The sequence below is a fragment of the Molossus molossus genome, unplaced genomic scaffold, assembly GCF_014108415.1.
Source record: "Molossus molossus isolate mMolMol1 unplaced genomic scaffold, mMolMol1.p scaffold_m16_p_1, whole genome shotgun sequence".
NCBI lineage: Eukaryota > Metazoa > Chordata > Mammalia > Chiroptera > Molossidae > Molossus > Molossus molossus.
This window is the reverse complement of record NW_023425344.1, coordinates 101,190,239-101,210,536: the sequence shown is the minus strand read 5'-3', so window position 1 is coordinate 101,210,536 and position 20,298 is coordinate 101,190,239. Positions and strand designations below refer to the sequence as shown.

The 20,298-nt window shown below is 42.3% G+C and overlaps 1 protein-coding gene across 1 annotated transcript in view; it reads right to left on the bottom strand.

The window, feature by feature from the left end:
* The window catches only part of LOC118628425 (amyloid beta precursor protein binding family B member 1 interacting protein), a 62,243-nt gene that overhangs the window by 6,349 nt on the left and 35,596 nt on the right, over positions 1–20,298 (bottom strand). The window contains exons 7-11 of the mRNA XM_036259394.1: positions 18,003–18,089; positions 15,290–15,433; positions 10,218–10,328; positions 2,223–2,321; positions 1,022–1,136 (exon numbers count right to left, since the gene is read on the bottom strand). Coding sequence (XP_036115287.1) covers positions 1,022–1,136; positions 2,223–2,321; positions 10,218–10,328; positions 15,290–15,433; positions 18,003–18,089 — 556 coding nt within the window. The remainder of the gene's footprint in view (positions 1–1,021; positions 1,137–2,222; positions 2,322–10,217; positions 10,329–15,289; positions 15,434–18,002; positions 18,090–20,298) is intronic.

Sequence of the window (20,298 nt, the reverse complement as noted above, 5' to 3'; positions counted from 1 at the left end):
TTTATGCTTTGCAGGGCTGCTGTAAGAGCCGAAGCTAGGGAAGGCCGCACATGGCACCTGCTTCGTCCCTCGATGCTGTCTTCAGAAATACAAGTAGCTGCAATGCCACCCTTAAAGTGTGACGCCCAGGATTGGTATAAGGCTCTAGCCATGATGACCCTGCGGCGGGACATCAGGGAAGGATCTTGTCCTTGGTGTGGGCAGAGTGCTGGACACTGACGAAGCCCTGGACAAATGTAACACCCGAGGAGACACAGGTCCCACCAGCTCATCCTGAACTGGTGATCACCATCTTAGCCACAGGCATATCATGAAAAAAAGGTCAAGGCTTTGCTAAAGAGTTACTTATAAAAAAACAGATACAAGTGTGTGTATGTGTAGATTTTTTTTTCTTTTTTGAAATCCTCACCTGAGTTTTTATTTTAAATCCTCACCAGAGAATATTTTTCCATTTATCTTCAGATACTGTGTGTGTGTGTGTGGGGGGGGGGGGAGAGGGGGGGTTAGAGAGAGAGAAAGAGAAACATCGATGTGAGAGAGACACATCGACTGGCTGCTTCCCTCACAAACCCGGCAAGGGCCGGGCTGAACACTAACTGAGGTATGTGCCCGTGACCGGAATTGAACCCACGACTCTTTGGTCTGAGGGCTGATGCTCCAAACATAGCCAAACTGGCCAGGGAACTCACCTGATGGTTTATTAAAATTGATTTTGAGAGAGAGAGAGAGAGAGAGAAACATCCAATGGTTGCCTTCCATACATTCCCGCACAGGGGATGCAACCAGCAACCTAAGTAGGTGCCCTGACGAGGAATCAGACCCAAAAACTTTTTGGGGTACAGGATGATGCTACAACCAACTGAGCCACCCAGCCAGGGCAATATGGGTAGATCCTGAGCCTGACCATCAGAAGGGAAATACATTCTTTACTGTCTACAAAGTTCTGTTTTTATAAAATGGATACGTTTGGACATGAGCTCTGAGCTTGAACAGGAGTCAGAATTTCTGCAGTGCGTGCTACCTGTAGAGGCCGGAGCTGGTGTAGCTGCATTGACAGTGCCCAGGTTTGTCCACCGAGAGGCCAGCCCAGCCCTTGCCATGGCCCACTGGTAGTTGTCATAGAGGGTCTTTCCATACTAGGGAAGAAACAAAAGAAGCAAATGTCATCCATTTATTCCAAATTCTGCACTCCTTTGCAATATACATATTGAGAAGAAAAATACTTCATGAATATTTTTACTCTTTTCCCAAGTTCTTTTTCTTTTTTCTTTATTGATTTTAGAGAGAGAGAAAGAGAGACGGAGAAAGAAATAGAAATATTGATGAGAGAGAACATTGGTTGGCTGCCTCCTGCACACCCCCCAACTGGGGATTTGGCCCACAGCCTGGGCATGTGCCCTGACTGGGAATCAAACCTACAACCTCTTGGTGCATGGGTCGATGCTCAACCACTGAGCAACACCGGCCAGGCCCAAGTTGTTTGTTAAATACAGTTGACAATACAGGTTTGAACTGCATGGGTTCACTTCTATATGGATTTCTTTCAATAAATACTATAAATGCATTTTTTGTTCCTTATAATTTTCTTTTTTTTTATCCTCACTCAAGGGTATTTTTCCCCCATTTATCTTCAGATAGAATGGGAGGGAAAGAGAGAGAGAAAGAAAAACATCGATGTGAGAGAGACACATTGACTGGTTGCCTCCTGCATGAGCCGACCAGGGCTGGGGCTGAACCACAACCGAGGTACGTGTCCTTGACTGGAATCAAACCTGCAATTCATTGGTCCATGGGCCGATGCTCTAATCACTGAGCCAAACCAGCCAGGGCCCTTATAATTTTCTTAATACCATTTTTCCCCCTTAGCTTTATTGTAAGAATGCAGTGTATAATACTATATAACATGAAATATGTGTGGCCCTGGCCAGGTGGCTCAGTTGGTTGGAGCATTGCCCTGTACGCCAAAAGGTTGTGAAAAGTCTCATGTGAAAATAATCTTGATTCTCAAGTCAATGGAGAGGTCCATGTTTCTATACCTGTCACCTATTTAAGAAATCCAGTGGGCAAATAAATAAGATGATTTCGGTGACATTGACCCAGTAATGGCATTGATGTGTTAAGAATGAGTCAGTTGTTTCGCAGGAGCACAGAAATTGGATCCAGGCTAGGAAGCTAGTCAACAAATTCACTCAAGATAGGATGGAGTCCAAATGCTCACTCACCTTTGCGATCCTTATTCCCATGATCCACTGGTTTAGAGTTCTTTCGTCGTCACAGCAGAGATACTTGATGTACTGGGACTCCTTCTGAATTTGGGGATGCTAGAAAATAGTCATTTCAAAGACCACATATAAACTCTTCATTCATTAACACCTTTCAAAAAGATTTTAAACTTTTTAAATTGAATTTATTGGGGTGACATTGGTTAATATAATCATATAGGTTTCAGGTGTATAATCCTATAATATTTAAAAAAAATTAAAAGACTCTAACAATGTGTGTAATTTTATGAGACGGTGGCAAAGTTACTGTGAGCAATTTTAGGATAAGGAAGAGGGATACTTTTAAAATGGGCTTAATTTTGAAAAGATTTAAGAAATCTGGGACATGATTTGTCATAAGCACTTCTTACTATATTATCAGTAATAATTTTTGTTTCTGCTTTTTTTAACTTTTAAAAGCTTTCACATCTATCACGTTTCTATCCCTACAAGAGATCTGAGGCATTTCTCCATTTATCAGATTAGGGAATTTATCCTATGTAATTCTTACGTCACAGAATTGGTCATGTTTTTGTGACTGCCGGTCAATCTTAGGGTTATTTTTGCTACCAGGAATTATCCTTTCTTAACTGTTATCTTCTACCCAAATGGGCCATTTTGGCCCCGAATGGACGGCCTGGAGAAGAAATAATTCTGACTATTCTCAAGTGGCTATGACCTTGGGAGTCACACTAGGAATCACCCAGGCCTTCTCGGAGCTCACAGTCAGTGAGAACAGTGGTGTGGACAGGCATGAAGGGAAAGAGAGACACAGGTCTCTGGTCAGACAGATCACCCTGCATTCATCTTTCCAAATCTTCAGACTTTCTAATTTCTGTCTTATGTCCCGGTCTCTGTCTCTGATAGTCTGTGTGCTTCAGGAGGCGGGAACCATGCGTGTCATCCACTGCAGAAGGAAGAACCCCAGTGCTAACACATGGCCTGCACACGGTCGGCATTCCAGTCCAGAGGTGGGAATGATTGTTAAAAGAAATAAACAAGTGCAAGAATTCCTGTGTAGCCAGAAGGCTTATGGCCATAAAGTGAGGGGCAGGCAACCAAATCTAGGTTCTAAGATGTGAACAACCATGTACATTTTCACAGGTCATTATAATTTTTTATAAGCTTTATGATATAGAAAGAAAATTTCCAACTGTGACTATTTTGCGTGTGTGCTCACGCACATGCTACCACCTCTTTCTTCTTCCTCCGTTTCTCAGAGGAGTGTGTTAATGCCGCTGGGATAAGCATACAATTGCTGGTGGTGCCGGAAGTGAGGTGGACTGCCAAGGCAGCCGGGGCCGTCTTCAGTGCGCGGGAAGGGAGTAAAGCTGTCCACTTCGTCTCGCAGGGTATCGCGTGGACCTCCCCGCTTCACTTTTGCTTTTGGTTTACTCCCTGACCTTCAAGGAGATAGCTATTTTCAAAGTTGATCTAAGCCAAGGGCACCGTGCCTTGGACTTCAGTGTGAATCTGAGAAGCAGCATCTGGAGTAGTTACCTTGCTTATCTAGCTAATGACACAGCCAGCGGAGTCGGTGGCGTTGCTGTCTGTCCCTCGAATGAACACCAGGACCCACAGAGACTCAGAGAGCTTGATGAGAGGGCAGTGATCTTTGGTTTCACAAAGGAGAAAACTGAAGCTCAGAGAGGTTACTATGTATTCCACCCCATGGTCCACTCAAAGCTTGGACTCTCTTGTCCTACCCCCTAGCACTTATGCATTTCTATCAAGCCCAAATTCCAGACTCTAAAGATATCTCAGAAAAATTTAGAAATTACAAAGAATTCCTCTTTGTGGCCTTTGAGCCCATTGAAGAAATCTACACTTATGTTTTATCTTAATATAAACTGTTCCCTTTATTGAGGTCCCAGAGCCCTCAGAATTTGTGTCAGCAGCACCTGAAGAACATTCAGCTCTATTTATTCTGGTGCCATAGGCCTCTCCTGAGCTCCACATTAGGCTCCTGAATGTTGCCTGTTGTTTTTCACTCCAGCCGGCAGATGGCAGCACACACTTTTGAATGTGTAACCCCTTGCTTGGGATTCAATGCTTCCTTATTAATTCTGAATGTTAGATTTTATTTTTGTAAATGTTATCCCAACTGAGCACTCCCTTTGGCGTCCCTTAAAATTGAAACTGTCCATCAACTCAGATAATGTGGCCCAATAGCAAAAAAGGATTTGGTCACATTAATTAATCAGAAGGTCACATTGGTGAAAAGCACACTAAACCAAGGGCTTATTCCCTGGATGGAATGTGCCATTCCACAGATGCCCGAAGTACTCCCTTCAACAACAAAACTCACAAAGCCAAACCAAAGTCCTTCTTTCAGCACCGGAAACACAGTTCCCTGACTTAGAACAATGTTCTTGCTCAGGCTGTCAGGTAAGAGGGGTAAACATGGGTCTCTTCTGCAATTTAATGTTTATAATGGTTCTTAGAAAGCAGCTATTGTTTTTTTCTGAGAAATTAAAAAAGGTAATATTGTTACCTTGGTTTTGCTATATTAACATTTCTGAGTTATTTATTTATTTATTTTGGGGGTGCATGTCCTGTGAGAGCCAGGTTCCCAGGAGCAGACGAGAACTCGCATTGTGCTTGCGGCGAAGTGCACGAAGCAACTGTCTGTGCAGTGATTTCCACTTAAACAGCACAATAAACAGTTTCATCCAAATAGAGTAAAATGGGGCCATTCCCTTAAACATGGCTTTTGAGCAGAAATCAGAGGCAAGAACTCTTGAACTTGAGTTCTAACTGGCTCTTCCTATGATGAGGAGGCAGATGTGTAGATCTTGGTTTATTTTCTCCACCAGTCTCAGTGATTTCCTTATACCACATGCATATTTTGAACATATACAGCAGAATTAAGCATCAGATGACCTTGAAGGCCTCTTGCAATCCTCAGATTTTATGGTTCTACGATGAGCTATCTAATGAACACCAGGCTCCTTCCCTGCTCCCTTTTAATTAACACAGAAATACTCCTGGATCCCAGGACATCATATAGCAAGTCACTGTGCTGGTTCTGCAGTCATGTCTTGGGTTGACTGCCTAACTGAGCCTGTTGTTGAACAATTATCTGCAATGCGGTTAAAGGAAAAATGCTGGTTCAGTGCCACCAGCCAGAGTCTTTCACAATTGGTTTGGTTGTTCCTGACCATGGAAATTGAGAGAAACTCAGCACAGTACATGGGGGTTGGGGCATCGCAGGATGTTACCATCAAAGGGAACTTAACAGATCCTCTAACTTACCAATGAGGAAGCCAAGTGCCAGAGAGGGTAAGCCATTGGTCCAAGTCCAAAGAGAGTGGCGGAACCATAACTAGAACAGAGGCCCCCTACATTCAACAAATATCTCTGAGTGCTAGGAAATATACCAACCCCTAGGTAAACAAAGAGGAGTAGGGGGCTCACACCATAATTAGAAAGGGGTGCCTGGGGTTGTGGCTGGGGGACACTCTGTGACATGGTAAATTTCATAGCAAAAGTTTGAAAACAAAGGCTGAGTGAGAGAATGTTGTAATACATTTAAGGACCATCTAGAAAGTCCATGTGACTAAGGTCTGGGAGCCATGGAAAGAAGAGGCAGAAAATAAGATGGACCAAAGTCAAAGTCCAGGGCCTTGTGTCTAATTAGCCTCTAGACTTGTCTCCTGGGAACGAGTCCATCGGACTTGTTGGAACTGTAGAATCGCGCAGGCAGGACAGGCGGCTCTGCGGAAGGTGGACTGGAGTGTGGAGGAAGGACAGGGAGGGCTGGATGACAGAGGTCTCTGACGGAAAATCAGAACTTGATGGATTGGCTGAGAAAGCGAAGAGAAGAGACTTCAAGGATGATGTCTCTACTTCTAGCTTAGAATAGGTGGGTCTTACGATTCGATTGTGTTCCCTCCTAAGATAGGTTAAGTCTGAAAGAGAAACCTTGTTGACTGGTGTCCTTGTAAGGAAGGGGAGAAAACACACGACACATGACCACAGGCCGAGGTGAGTGCACCTGTGCCCTGGAATGCCGAGGACGGCTGGGAATTGCCAGAAGCTAGGAGACAGGCGTGGAACAGATTTCTCCCTCCGAGCCCTTCAGAAGGAACCCACCCTGCTGACGTCTTCTGATCTTCTGGCGCCCTGAACTGTGAGAGATACATTTCTGCTCCTTAAAGTCGTCTCGTTTGTTGTGCTTTGTTATGGCAGCCCCCGGAGACGGAGACAGTGGGTGATGGTACCCGTCATCTTGAGGGGGACCGCAGAAAGGAGTTTGTGAGGGTGGAGAGAGGGTGAACATCTGACAGGTATGGGCACAAGGCCAGGACTCAAATTCCAATCTTCCTGATAGCATCCCCCGTGGTCTGTTACAATCAGTAAGCTCATACTAAATAAAAACCTTCTGGGCTGGACTAGTCAGTCAGTGTGTGTCCATGGAATCATATCATTTCTTAACATGCTTTCCCATATCTTGAACTCCTTTTGAAATGTATGAATGTATTCTTTGAATTATGTAAATCTGCGTATCCTAATGAAATATTTGAATACTGAATTTTTTTTTCCAGAGTGGACAGAAAGGGAAATATGTGTCCAAAATATTCATAAACAAATTACTTCTCCTGTGCTAGAGCCTTATACTCAGCAAGTGAATAAATATTCCCCATATTTCGGGAAGGAACCGATGAGCATGCAGAGGAGCAAAGCGCGCAGGGTGACCGCACATGAAGAAATCGCTTGGAGGACAGAACCGATCGTCACTGTGAGAAAAGAGGAAACACATGTTCCGCGAGGGTTGCCCCTGACTCCTGTGGATTCCCAGATCCACGGGGCCTGCTGGCTTCTCCACCTCTGAGCTTTCTTCCCCGCTGGGGAGGCCCCAGCTCTTTCCTGGAGACATGGGCCTTGGATATGAGGGTTTGAGAAGTTCCGGTCCAATACCCCGGGTCTCAGCATTGCCATTCTCAGTGATTCCAGGATAACCCGTGTCTCAGTCTGATAATTCAGCTCAAGCTATGACTCTGGGACCTACTCCCAAACGTGTGAGTCGGCACAGGAAACAGTCTGATCACTGCGTCTGATGTCCCATCTCGGGGACTTCTAGTCTGAAATCCTGTCTTTCTCCTGCTGGACATTCCTGCTGCAATCTCTGTCCCTGGCCCTGGGGCTCGGGCCACCGCTCGTTCTGACAACTTCCACCCTGTTTGTCCACGTGGAAGGGTATTTCATCACCAGCTACGTCCTGACTGTTGATGTTCAGCATTAGGACACTTTCTAATGCTCTGAGTATAAAACTTGACTGTGCTTAAGAAAAATGGAGATTCCTGGGCCTCATCCTTAAACATTTTGATTCAGTGGGTCTAGGGCCCTGGAATCTGTACTTCTAACAAGCCTCTCCTGACTGCGATTCAGCCAGTTACTGGCCAGCATTTCAAAACCTTTCTCCAGAACCTTCTGCTTACTTGAGATGTGGGCAACGCCTCGTGGTGATGTGCATAGAAATGCCCACCTGGAAGTGAGGGCCTCCATTTGGGCAGTTTCTCAGGGTCTCAGGGTTCCCAATGCAGGGGTGGGGCAGATAGGAACACAATGAAGTCACAGCAAGGGCACGGGCGGTGGGGGCACGGAGGGTGAGAGAAGATATTTCGTTGCCTAGTAACCAGTGTCTGAGACGGTGGTAGCCTCTGAGTCACCACAAGGCTACTCATCTGGGCTCGGGTTCTACATCTATAAACTAGGGAGAATCATGGCTCTCACATCATAAGGTTGATAAAAGAATTAAATGAGTTAATGTACATAACATTCTTAAAACACTGCATCCTGAATGCTATATAAGTGTTTGCTATTTTTCCTCGTTACCCTTTCTAAGTCAAGAATGGAGAAGGAGGTGCAGGAACCAGAAGTAGGTGGCGCACTTTCCTCATCTCTCTCTTCCTTCGACCCCCACAGGCCCCACCTCAGGGCCTTTGCACTTACTGTTCTTGCTCCTGGAATGGTCTCCTCCAGGCAATTCTTTTTTTTTTTTTTCTTTATTGATATTAGAGAGAGAGGAAGGGACGGGGGAGACAGAGAGAAACATCGATGCAAGAGAACATCAATTGGCTACCTCCTGCATGCCCCCCACTGGGGATTGGGCCCACAACCTGGGCATGTGCCCTGACTGGGAATCGAACAGGCGACCTCTTGGTGCATGGGTCGATGCACAACCACTGAGCCACACTGGCCGGGCTGCTCCAGGTAATTCTTATTCACTCACACCTTTTGGTTAAAGGTCATTCCCTCAGAGAGTCATTGCCCAAACTCCTCATCCAAAGAATTCCTGGCACCAGTTCTGGCACATCTGTCCCCTGCCCTGCTTCACATCCACAGCCTTATCATGCCCTGACATCACAGTCCATGTTTTTTTGCATATTGCCATTTTCCTCACACTGAATGTAAACTCCATGAGGACAGGGACTATCGTATGTTCAGTTCACTTCTGAATTCCCCGCACCTGTGACAGTGCCTAGCAGATAGCTGGCATTCAGCAACCACTGACTGAATGAATGAATCTTGCTCTCGCTCTCTCTTCCCCCAGTCCCTTTACAGCCAGTATCCTGGGACTACTCTGACTAGGGCAGGCTTCTTAACAGCAGCACTGCTGACATTTGAGGGGGTTGTTGTGGGGGTTGCCATGTGCATTATAGGATATTTAGGAGTGTCCCTGGCCTCCACCCATCAGCTGTAAGCAGTAACTGCCTGCACCCCAAGTCATGACAAACAAAAATGTCTCTAGATATTGCTAAGGGTCTGCTGGGGGACAAAATGGCCCTGGTTAAGAAATACTAGGGGAGTGTCAGGCTGACTGAGCTAGTATAGTGGTTGTTGTTATTACTAGTTGTAATGGAAGTGCATGGTCAGTAGTGACAAGGAGGACTATGAACATCTAAACAAAAACCGCACATTATTCTGAGTCCCCAATGAAGCCAAATACTTCAACCAATTATTTGATGATGATGATGATGATAATGATAATAATAATAATAATAATAATAATAGATAAGAGTAAATGTGCAGGGAGGTCACTTGGAAGTCAAAATTATTAAATAAGATTGAGCCCAAGTATTATATTTGACTAAGAAAAACTATCCAGATTAAAAATTTTTTCCTAGTTTTTGTATTTTCTGTATTTTTCTAGGAAATCTGGTCAAGTTCCTAATTTCTAAAAACTTCTTACAATGGAACAAGAGTCCAATAAATAAAGGACTGAAAAATTTATTCAGTATTATCAATAAAATATTACATAAAATTTGTTCAAAATGCAGACCTCTCATTTTCATAAGTGATGAAGAAGCCTAGACAGATACACTTTATTTAATTTTCTTTTTTTATTCCTCACCCGAGGATATTTTTTCATCTATCATCAGACAGTGGGAGGGAGGGGGAGAGAGAGAGACAGAGAGGAACATTGATGTGATGGAGCCACATGGACCAGTTGCCTCCTGCACGACCCCACCAGAGCCCGGGAGGAACCGCAGCCGAGGTCCGAGCCCTTGGTCTCACTGATCCGCGGGCCGACGCTCTAACTGCTGAGCCGAACCAGCCAGGGCTTTTCTTTTTCTTTTTTAATTGAATTTATTGGGGTGACATTGGTTAATACAATTATATAGGTCTGAGGTGTTTATTGTATTGTGTTCACCACCCCAAGTCCAATCTCCTTCTATCACCGTTTATCCCCCCATTACCTCTTCTACCTGCCCCACACCCCGGCCCCTCTGGTAATCACCGTGCTGTCAGACAGATTTGCTGTAAAGTTTTAAACTTGGGAAGTGATCTGGGCTGGTAGAAATGTTCCCTCCTTTCCTATTTTGGTTTAAAATAGAAAGCTTATTATATTATATTTATAGTTAACTATATAACATTTAACCCTTTTTCCTTAAAAGGATATATTACCTTAAATTTCTTATAGACATAAAGTAAGGAATTCTTGTAACATACCTTTAAAACAAAGCAATAGTCAGTGGGTGCTTTATATTTCATTTTATACTGAATCCCATAGTAAATGTTGACATTTTCAAACTGTATAAAACACGCCAGATCTCGAGATGTCTGAAAGAGAAGGAAAAAAAGCTTAACACAGTTGACAGTTAATAATTTTCCATGGTTGTTTATTTTTTAAAATAATATATCTTTATTGCCCTGGCCAGTTTGCTCAGTGGTTAGAGCATTGGCCTGTGGTCCAGAGAGACCTGGGTTCAGTTCCCGCTAAGGGGATGTACCTCGGTTGCAGTTTGTCCCCGGCCCTGGTTGGTTGTGTGGGTGGCAGCCACTCGATGTGTCCCTTTTACGTCGATGTTTCTCTCTCTCTCCCTCCCACTCTGTTTGAACAAAAAATGGAAGAATATCCTCGGGTGAGGATACAAAAAAATATATATATATGTCTTTATCAATTTTATAGAGAGAGAAAGGGAGAAGGAGAAATAGAAACATCGATCAGCTGCCTCCTGCTGGGAACATGGGACCATGTTCACCAACTGGCTGGGCTTCAAGTTTGTTCTTTTTAAAAAATATATGTTTCATTGATTTTTTAGAGAGAGAGACAGAAACATCAATATAAGAGATACATTGATAGGCTGCCTTCACGCCTCCTGCTAGGGACCTAGCCCACAACCTGGGCATGTGCCCTGACCAGGACTTGAACCGGGACCTCCCAGGGTCAGTGCTGACTGGCTGACCTTGAGACATCATTACTGATGCACAAGACAAGATGACCAGCCACCTCGTCAGAAATGTCATTTTGGCTTTTGCCATTCTAAGTCAGTGATGGGTTTTATGAGTGAGCATTTTTTAAAAGTCCCCTTCAGGAGAAACACTGACAGGTAAATGTGATGCTCCATACCTTAACACACACTTCATGCACTCCCTCCTGAGGAAAAAAGATGCCTTTCATAGTTTCTCGTTAGGGCTGACGGAGGTGCTATGGAACCAGAAATCTCTCCTCCGTGTATAATATGCATTGTGGAGACTGCCACCTCTAATCTACATATTCAGTTACACTTTTGTTCTATTACTTTTCCCCCATCACATTCTATAACTTTTTCCCTAATTAGTGAAGAGTGAAGGGAAGAATTGCTATACCTTAGTGCACAATTATTCCTTTATTTATGGTTGTTCATTTTTTCTTGTATGATATTTTCTTCTGGATTTTCAAAATGTTAATTATTAGAAAAGTAAAACATATTCGTCATAATTTAAAGAACACAATTCATGTACACATATACAATAAAATGAAAATCTTCCTTCATCACTCTTTCTACTTCCACTCTTTTTTCCACAAGTACTATTGTTAATAGTTTAGTAGTATTCTTCCAAATGTTTTTGGGTAAGCATTTATATACATATGTATGTGTACACGTACCACATACATACATACATACATTTACACACACACAAAATTTATTTATTTATCCTCACCCAAGGACATTTTCTCATTTTTTGTTCAGATAGAGTGGGAGGGAGAGAGAGAGAGAGAAACATCCACGTGAAGGGTCACATCGAGTGGTTGCCACCCGCACGACCCAACCAGGGCCAGGGATAAACTGCAACCGAGGTATGTGCCCTTAGCGGGAACCGAACCCGGGTCTCTCTGGACCGCAGGCCGACGCTCTAACCACTGAGCAAAACTGGCCAGGGTGCGCACACACAATTTTTAAAACATGAATGAGATTTTACTATAAATACTGTTTCATACCAATTTACATTCCAACCTCTGTGCAAGAGAGTGCCCATTTTCCTCACCCACTCCTGCTGAAATTTGGATATTATCAATATTGTTAGTTTTATCAATCTCATGGGAGAAAATATTTCACTATTTTACTTTCCCCTGATTTTAGTAAGATAGAACAACTTTTTAATTATTCAGTGGCTATACTAACATTAATTTTTCTGTCATTTCTCACTAAATAAGCTTTGCCCTTTTTTTTTTTTTTACAAGTATGTTTATCTTTTTTTTTATTGATTTTCTGAACTCTACATTTTACAAGCCTTCATACTTGGTTATACATGCTGCAGATGCACTCTCTGACTCTATAGCTGATCTTAATTAATTAATTAATTAATTAATTTTTGTTATAGATGTTCCCCCCCCACACACCCTCCTCCCAATCCCATTCCCCCTCCCCCAGGCATTGTTGTCTGTGTCCATTGGTTATGAATACATACATATAAGTTCTTTGGTTTATCTCATCCCTCCCCACTGCTCCCCTCCTCTTAGGTTTGTCAGTCTGAACAGGGTAAGAGATCTTTCTTTCGTACAGCTGCATAGTGTTCCACTGTGTATGTCAGAATGGCTGCCATCAACAAATCAGACAAGTGTTGGCGAGGGTGTGGAGAAAAGGGGACTCCAGTACACTGCTGGTGGGAATGCAGACTGGTGCAGCCACTATGGAAAACACTATGGTGTTATCTCACAAAATTAAAAATTGAACTGCCATTTGACCCAGTGATCCCACTTCTAGGAATATACCCTAAGAAGCCTGAAACACCAATCAGAAAAAATACATGTACCCCTATGTTCATAGCAGCACTATTTACAATAGCTAAGATCTGGAAACAGCCCAAGTGTCCATCAGTAGATGAGTGGATAAAAAAGCTGTGGTCTATAGCTAATCTTTAATTTCTTGTTTGGATACTTGGCCATGAGGAATTAAGAATCTTCTCCTTATAATCTTGAGTTTTTAATCTTCCTTAAGAAGGTTTCCACACCCCTAAATTATAGAAGTATTAATGTATATTTTTTTCTAAGATTTTGTATTCCGATTTCCCTAAATACATTTAATTAATCTAGAAATTAATTTGGAACATGGTGTAAGGCTGGAGACCATCTTTTTCCAGGTGGATGCACATTTATTTCAATGCTATTTACTGAACACATCTTTCCCCGCTGCTGTGAAATTCTTAATTTCCTTTACAGTAGATGGCTCTCGGTCCAGCTGTGTGCCTCCACCCATCCCGTTTTCATCTAACGTTCTTCGGAGGAGGAGTTCTATCTCATTGTTCTCACAATTTTTGGGGTGTAATCTTTCTGACTAATTTTAGGAACAGTCTGTGAACTTCAAGGAAAATGAATTCAATTGAATTTTTTCTTGGGATTGAATACATAGAAAATTGGGGGGAAGAATTAATATGTTTCCATCTAGTAACACGTTACATTTTTATTTCTTCAGTTGTTTCACTTTCTTTATTAAATTTTATATTTTATGCCATAAAAGTCTCAACAGTTCTTGTTGATTGTTAGGTATTTTGTATTTTTTATTCCTACTAAGCATGGAACCTTTTGCATCATGTTTTAATGTGTATATTGTTTGTGTAAAGAAAAACAATTTCTTTTTTGGTACATTTATTTGGTCCTAATAGTGTTTCCGTTGAGTGTCTTATATTGTCTGGTAGACAATTGTGTCAACTGTGAATAAAGAGAATTTTCGCCTCTTCTTTTCCAATAATTACATTTCTTATTCTTTTTCTTGACTCACTGGCTAATTCCTCCATTCCACTGTTAATAGCAGCCATGAGACAAAGTACCCTCGCCCTATTCTACATCATTAAGTGTGTTGTTTGTGGTAGGTATTTATGTCTCATTTATATGTAAATGCCAAAGACATAACATTTCTAAAATAAAAAAAAAATTATTCTTGGGTCAGCTGTTACATCCCCAGAGTGGGACTGGACTGAAGATGTCACAGATGGAACAGTATCAGCTCCAAGACTGAGATTAAGTAGGAGCAGTAGCTGCGCAGGACCAAGCATTACCCATAATGCCTTTCCCGCATTCCAACAGAGGTAGCAGATTCTGGGAGCAGACCTGAAAGTTCAAATACTTCACCTGCTTGGGACCATGGGTCAAGCATATTAGAAGAAGCATGCATTTTTTTTTTTTTTTTTTGGTACGTGCCCCTAGCCGCTAGGGCCTAGCGGGAACTGAACCCTGGACTCTGGTCTGCAGGCCCACACTCCAACTACTGAGCCAAACCGGCCAGGGCAAGAAGCCTGCAATTTGTAAAAATGCCATTTGGTGGTGCCCCGGATTGGACAGTGAAGGCAAAATGTTTCAGCTTACCCCAGATATAGATGAGAGAGATATTCTAAACTTTTTAAAAGGTAAACAAAAGACAGAAATTCCCTGAGCCTCTAAGAAGGGTCTTTGAAAAAGCTAATGGTCAGAATAAGAATTAAAATTACATTTTAAAGAAGAACTTACTGTATGCTTGTAGATTTTTTTTTTTTTATCCTCACCCGAGGACATCCTTCCATTTTTTGTTCAGGTAGAGTGGGAGGGAGAGGAACAGAGAGAGAGAGAGAGAGAGAGAGAAACATCAACGCGAAGGGACACATCGAGTGGCTGCCACCCGCACAACTGACCAGGGCCAGGGACAAACTGCAACCGAGGTACGCGCCCTTAGCGGGAACCGAACCCGGGTCTCTCAGGACCGCAGGCCGACGCTCTAACCGCTGAGCCAAACCGGCCAGGGCAATGTATGCTTGTAGATTTGAAGTGCTAACCTTAAATTACCAAGTAGGAGTTAAATGATGTTTAAGGCACTTTGCGGAATTGGACAGGAAGATGCAGACCTCAGAATACAACTTCAGTGTTCAGAGGATAAAGGGTAAAATCTAAATGAAGATCTAGCAAGACTTCTAGTACCTCTATGATTCCAGATAAAATAAATTTTACTATTATGACTGCAGAACAAGAGAATAAATACAGGGGAAGAAGACCTCAGAAATAAATATATAAAGTAACAAGTTAATCCCTAGAAAAATGCTTTGGCCATAATTTTTGAAACCTGAATATAAAACAGATAAAATTCTTCACCTTCAAGAGAGAACTATGGGAAAAATCACCAAAGGATTTCTGTAATTCTGTCCCAATACGGTACGTATTTGTATAAACATTATAATAACATCACTCTCACAACGAACGAGAGTGTATTTAAATCGCCAACTGAGGACGTCTTCAGTTTCACTTTTGTGAAATGTTTTTTTGCTAGTGTTTTTTTCTTTTCCCTTCTGACCTTAGTCTTCCCTTTGGGTACGTAGTAAATCCCAGAAGCTCGTAAAAGAAAATAGCGCCTTTTCCAGGATTTCTTTCCATCTTCTTTCAAATAAAGAGCTCCTTCAAGTTCTGGCACAATGACGGATGTTCCACAGAAACTTTCCTGAAATTGAGATTCCAATGATATCAAATGACAGATAAAATACATTTTGTTCACATTTAAACAAACTGTGACAAACTAGCCTTTGAGCTAAGAGTCATTTTTGTCTACACCTCTGAAAGTGTATGTTTTTATTGTGTGATGTTTGTCTAAAGATAGGGAGACTTCCTGGTGCTTACGGGTCCCGGCTCCTGAGTTAGACTCCAAGGCTTTACTTAGCTCTGTGACAGTGAGCAGGTCAGTGAAGCTCGGCTTCTCTCCTTGCACAAATGGAGTAATAATAGCCCCAATCTCATAAGAAAGGTTGTGAGTGCAATTTTGGTATATTGTAAGAGTAAGTACTAACGGCTATTACTCTTATAATTTGGCAAATGATAAAATCATTACTTTTCCTGTGAGCAAAAAACATTATTATTTCACTGCTAGGAAATAGAAAAATTACAATGTATAATTCTATACACAACATATGTGTAAGTTAACAACTTATTCTTAGGATGATTTTCTTATCAAAGAATGAAGAAGGCAGTTATTAACACTCTGGTATCTGAAAGGATAGTGCCTGAGTACATTTTCTAGGTGTAGATTTTCAAATGTCAGAACTTGCATAGATTTATAGCTCTTAGTGAATTTCTTTTAAAAAGTGATGTAACAAAACGGCGTGTTATTCCATTTTCCAGTTCAAATACTCAAACTTATTTTTTGCTTTCTATTTTATAACTCACAACCTCCTTTCATTCAGTCTCATAAGGGTAGAATAACTTTTAATTTTACATCCTTCAAGTAAATTTATCTGTAGTGAAGCTAAAATACATTTTTATCTTTTTTTTTTTTTAATCCTCACCCAAGGACATTTTTCCATTTTTTGTTCAGATAGAGTGGGAGGGAGAGAGAGAGAGAGAGAAACATTGACGTGAAAAGGACACATTGCCTGGTTGTCACCTGCACGACCCAACCTGGGCCAGGGACAAATTGCAACCGAGGTTCATGCCCTTAGTGAGAACTGAACCTGGGTCTTTCTGGACTGCAGACTGACACTCTACCACTAAGCCAAACTGGCCAGGGCTAAAATACATTTTGTTTGTTCACATCTCCTCCATTTTCCTCCAACTTTAGCTAGTATTAGTTGTCTCATCAAGATCTCTTACATTCAATCAGATTTTTGGGCCAAATTAGAAAGCTGGATAGTGCTGATTTTTTATAGCATAACATGCTTTGTATTTGTGTTCACATCCAAGCTTTTAAAATACTGCTGAAGTCCTATAACAAGAACTCTTTAGGCAACTGTATCCATCAAGGCATGACCAGTCCCTGACTTACAGCAGCTAGTGTGTAAGCACTGGTTGAAGACACATGGTTGTGGGGGAAACTGCTCACTGCCCTCCACGTCTTCTGTCTTCACTGCTAGGTCTGCGTGCGCAGAGCCTGGACCTCCTGGTTGCTGGGGACACCTGGTGCCTTATCTTCTTCAACTCCACCTGGAGTCTGTTTGGCAAATGCAGAAGGAATGTCCCCACACCCATTGTTGGGCCTCCCTGGGAAATGTCCACTGTGATTTTGGTCCTAAGAACCAGAAATTGTAACGTGTTTTCAGGACCTTGGGCATGACAGCCAGGTTGCCTGGTCCATTGGTACCGAGTTAGGAGGGCCTGGAGGGCACAGAACATGTGCGGGGACCTGGGAAGGACCCTGGTAAATGGGAGATGGTCCTCTCCAGGCTCAGCGAACTGACTCCAGGTGGGAGTGTGGGCCCAGGCATCACCAGGTCTTCCTTTATCAAGAGAAACCCCAAATCTACTAACTCTGGAAAGGTTGTCAAAGACAAAGAAATCCTGTCCGGGCTTCAGGATGCCCGCCCGTTTGTGACTGTGATCTGGCATTCATCTCCATCACACACTGAACAGAGCCTGGACTCGAAGCATGCCTACTACGTGAACACTCATCAGGAGTTTTGAAAAACCAGCCATTAAATGAACTTCCGGAAGACACCCCTGTGGTGACCAGCACAGCTGTCTGTACACAGTAACTGACATACTGTCTTCCACTGCCTCCCGGGGTCTCTGGAATCATTCAACATGATTCTGGAAATCAAGGCTCTTGGACTTGCCTGACAACACAGGAACGTCAACAGGCACAGCCAACCTTGTATCAGGTCTCAAACTCCAAATCTCTGACTTCCTACCACACCTGGCTGCTGGGAGAGCACCTTAGAATTCCCTGGAAAGCAGATTTGGAAATCCTTACATCTGACTTCTGTAGAGCACGTAAGTAATTAATAATAAGGAATGTTAGGAAGTGAATTTTATTCAGATTTGCAAGTCTCTTAGTCAAGAGTTACCAATCCAACTTCACGAAGAGTAAAATATACCATCTAAAGCTGTACCTTTAAACAACTGACTCAAAGAACCAATTTAATGATCTAAATAGCTATAAGTTAGTAATAATGCGGTTTAAAAACCCTAAGTTAACATTTCAATATGTCTCAGACTCGTCCATTGTTCTGAGAAGCAAATAATTTAAAAATAGATTCAGTGAACATTCTCCTCTTTTCTTCTATCTGCAAAATTAAACTTACCTCAAGTAAGCATTCTTTGTTCTTAGCATTCATCTTCCCATTTGTTTCCTTGCTTTCTTTTTTCCCTTTGTTATCCATGTAAAAATTCTAAATAAAATATTAAAACATCAATCGGTTAGTCCTCATCACCATGCCAGCCCCTGCAGGACGCATGGACGTACTGGAGAGAGACGGGCCTGTAGGAAAGAACCTGGGAGCCACAGCATATGGCCTCTGTCAACCAAGTGCTTACCGAGGGCCTCGCGAGTGCTGACTACCACAGAACTGGGCAGAAGTCAGCCTTCTTTTTCTCCCATAGTGCACCATCAAGGAGGAAACAAACATAAAATTAAAAACACTGGCAAAGGGTATGAAACCATTTGATTGTTAACTTCCATGGTCTAGAACACGTGGCAATGCTGGAAGCTGGGAGGCCCTAATGCACTGGAAGAGCCTGGGCTGGAGTGAAGGTGGAACACGTGTCCCGTGTCCCAGAGGTGAACTGCTCCGGCTGGTGGACACCATGTAGGAGTCCAAGGTCCTGTGGACTGGAGGTTCTGGTTTATCAAGTGAGGCCTGAAATTTGGACTTTTACAAATGTGGTAACTAACTTAAAAAAAAACTGTGGGTCAATCACAATACAGAGGGTGCTGCTTGGCAACTCCTAAGGGCGGACGGAAGTAGAAAGGGCATTTCTTGAAAGAGAGCCAGCCTAACCGAGGCAGGGAAGAGCATGGCACTAATAAATGGGTGCATGTTCTCTAAGCAGTTTGTTTAAGTCTGTGTATCATATCTGTTAATACTGAATATCAATGAGGTGGTAGAAACTAAATGTTAAATGCATAGCTTTCAAAAAAGAAAAATCATAAGCATCCTAGGGCTAAATTTTACATCACAGTACAGCTGAAGTATCAATGTTCAAAAGTTGAGGGACTACTGTCATAGTTGAAAACTTTTATGTGAAAATGTAGTTTTATAAAGCAATGCATGAAAAAAATGTATTGAAGCTAGAACATATACCTCTGGAGCACAGTGAATAAATTAAGGACCCTCCTGAATATAGACACAAGAGTTTATTTGTACCATAGGAGTGTTTCTGCACCTGTGATCCCTGGACCAACTTGATGCTCCATAAAATTCATGGTCCTGGGCTCCCAACATACTGAACTGAAATATCTGGGGTGGGGAAATCTGCATTTAAAAATTATTCCTGGATGATTTTTATTCATATTGAAGTTTGAGAAGCATATACTGTACAGAGACTTAGGAAGCAAACTGCAGGCAAGTAAAATTTACAGAATTAGTATATCTCCTAAAAATAGCATGCATAAAAACTGTGACTTTCTAACTGAGACAGAGGGGAAAAGTCAAGTACAATTCCTTCGATAATTCTTGTTGAATTATCTTTTAATATGTTTTCAAGGCTTTTAACTTTTACTTGTATTTGGAAGGATAGTATATTGTGAATTAGTGTGATTTCATATAGGATTCAGAAACTTAATTTTACATGTTTGGCTTGAAGACTATGAAAATGCAAAATCACAAAATAAATCTGCGCTGGAAGGCGGATACCATATATATACTACCTGCCAGAACGTTACACTAAGGCCTTACAGGTATGCTTTTCATTTCATCCATTCAAGAACTTCATAACAGCCCGGCTGGTGCGGCACAGTGGTTTAAGCATCATCCCATGGACAGAGAGGTCCGGGTTCAATTCCCAGTCAGGGCACATGCCTGAGTTGCAGGCTCCATCCCCAGTAGGGGGCGTGCAGGAGGCAGCCGATCAATGTTTCTCTTTCACATCAATGTTTCGTCTCTCTCCCTTCCTCTCTCTCTAAAAAATCAATAAAACATATATATATATATTTTTAAAAAGAACCCCATAACATAGGTGCAACTGCTATTTTACAGATCAGGCAGCAGAAGTTTATGAAGTGATTTGCCCAAGACCAGTCAGTGCCAGAGCTTTGAGTTTTCATAATTTTTCTCAGCTCTAAATCCCATGGGAGAGAACCCAGTGTGACAGGGTAGATGCACTTAATGCCACTGATTGTACACTTACACATGATTAAAATGGTAAATTCCACATTATGTATATTTTACCACAATACACCCTTGAGATGACCCAGTTCCTAGTGAACCAAAGGGGGCTGCTAGCGAGCACACCTTGTTGAGGGTCCTAGAAATGGAATCACGTGCGAGCTGAACGAATGAAAAGAGAACACCAGGAAGACTCCCTGGCATGTGCTTTTCTTCATCTTCTGGGAAAAGGAGAGTAGATTCATCCTCTGCAGGGACAGAGAAGGGCCTTTCT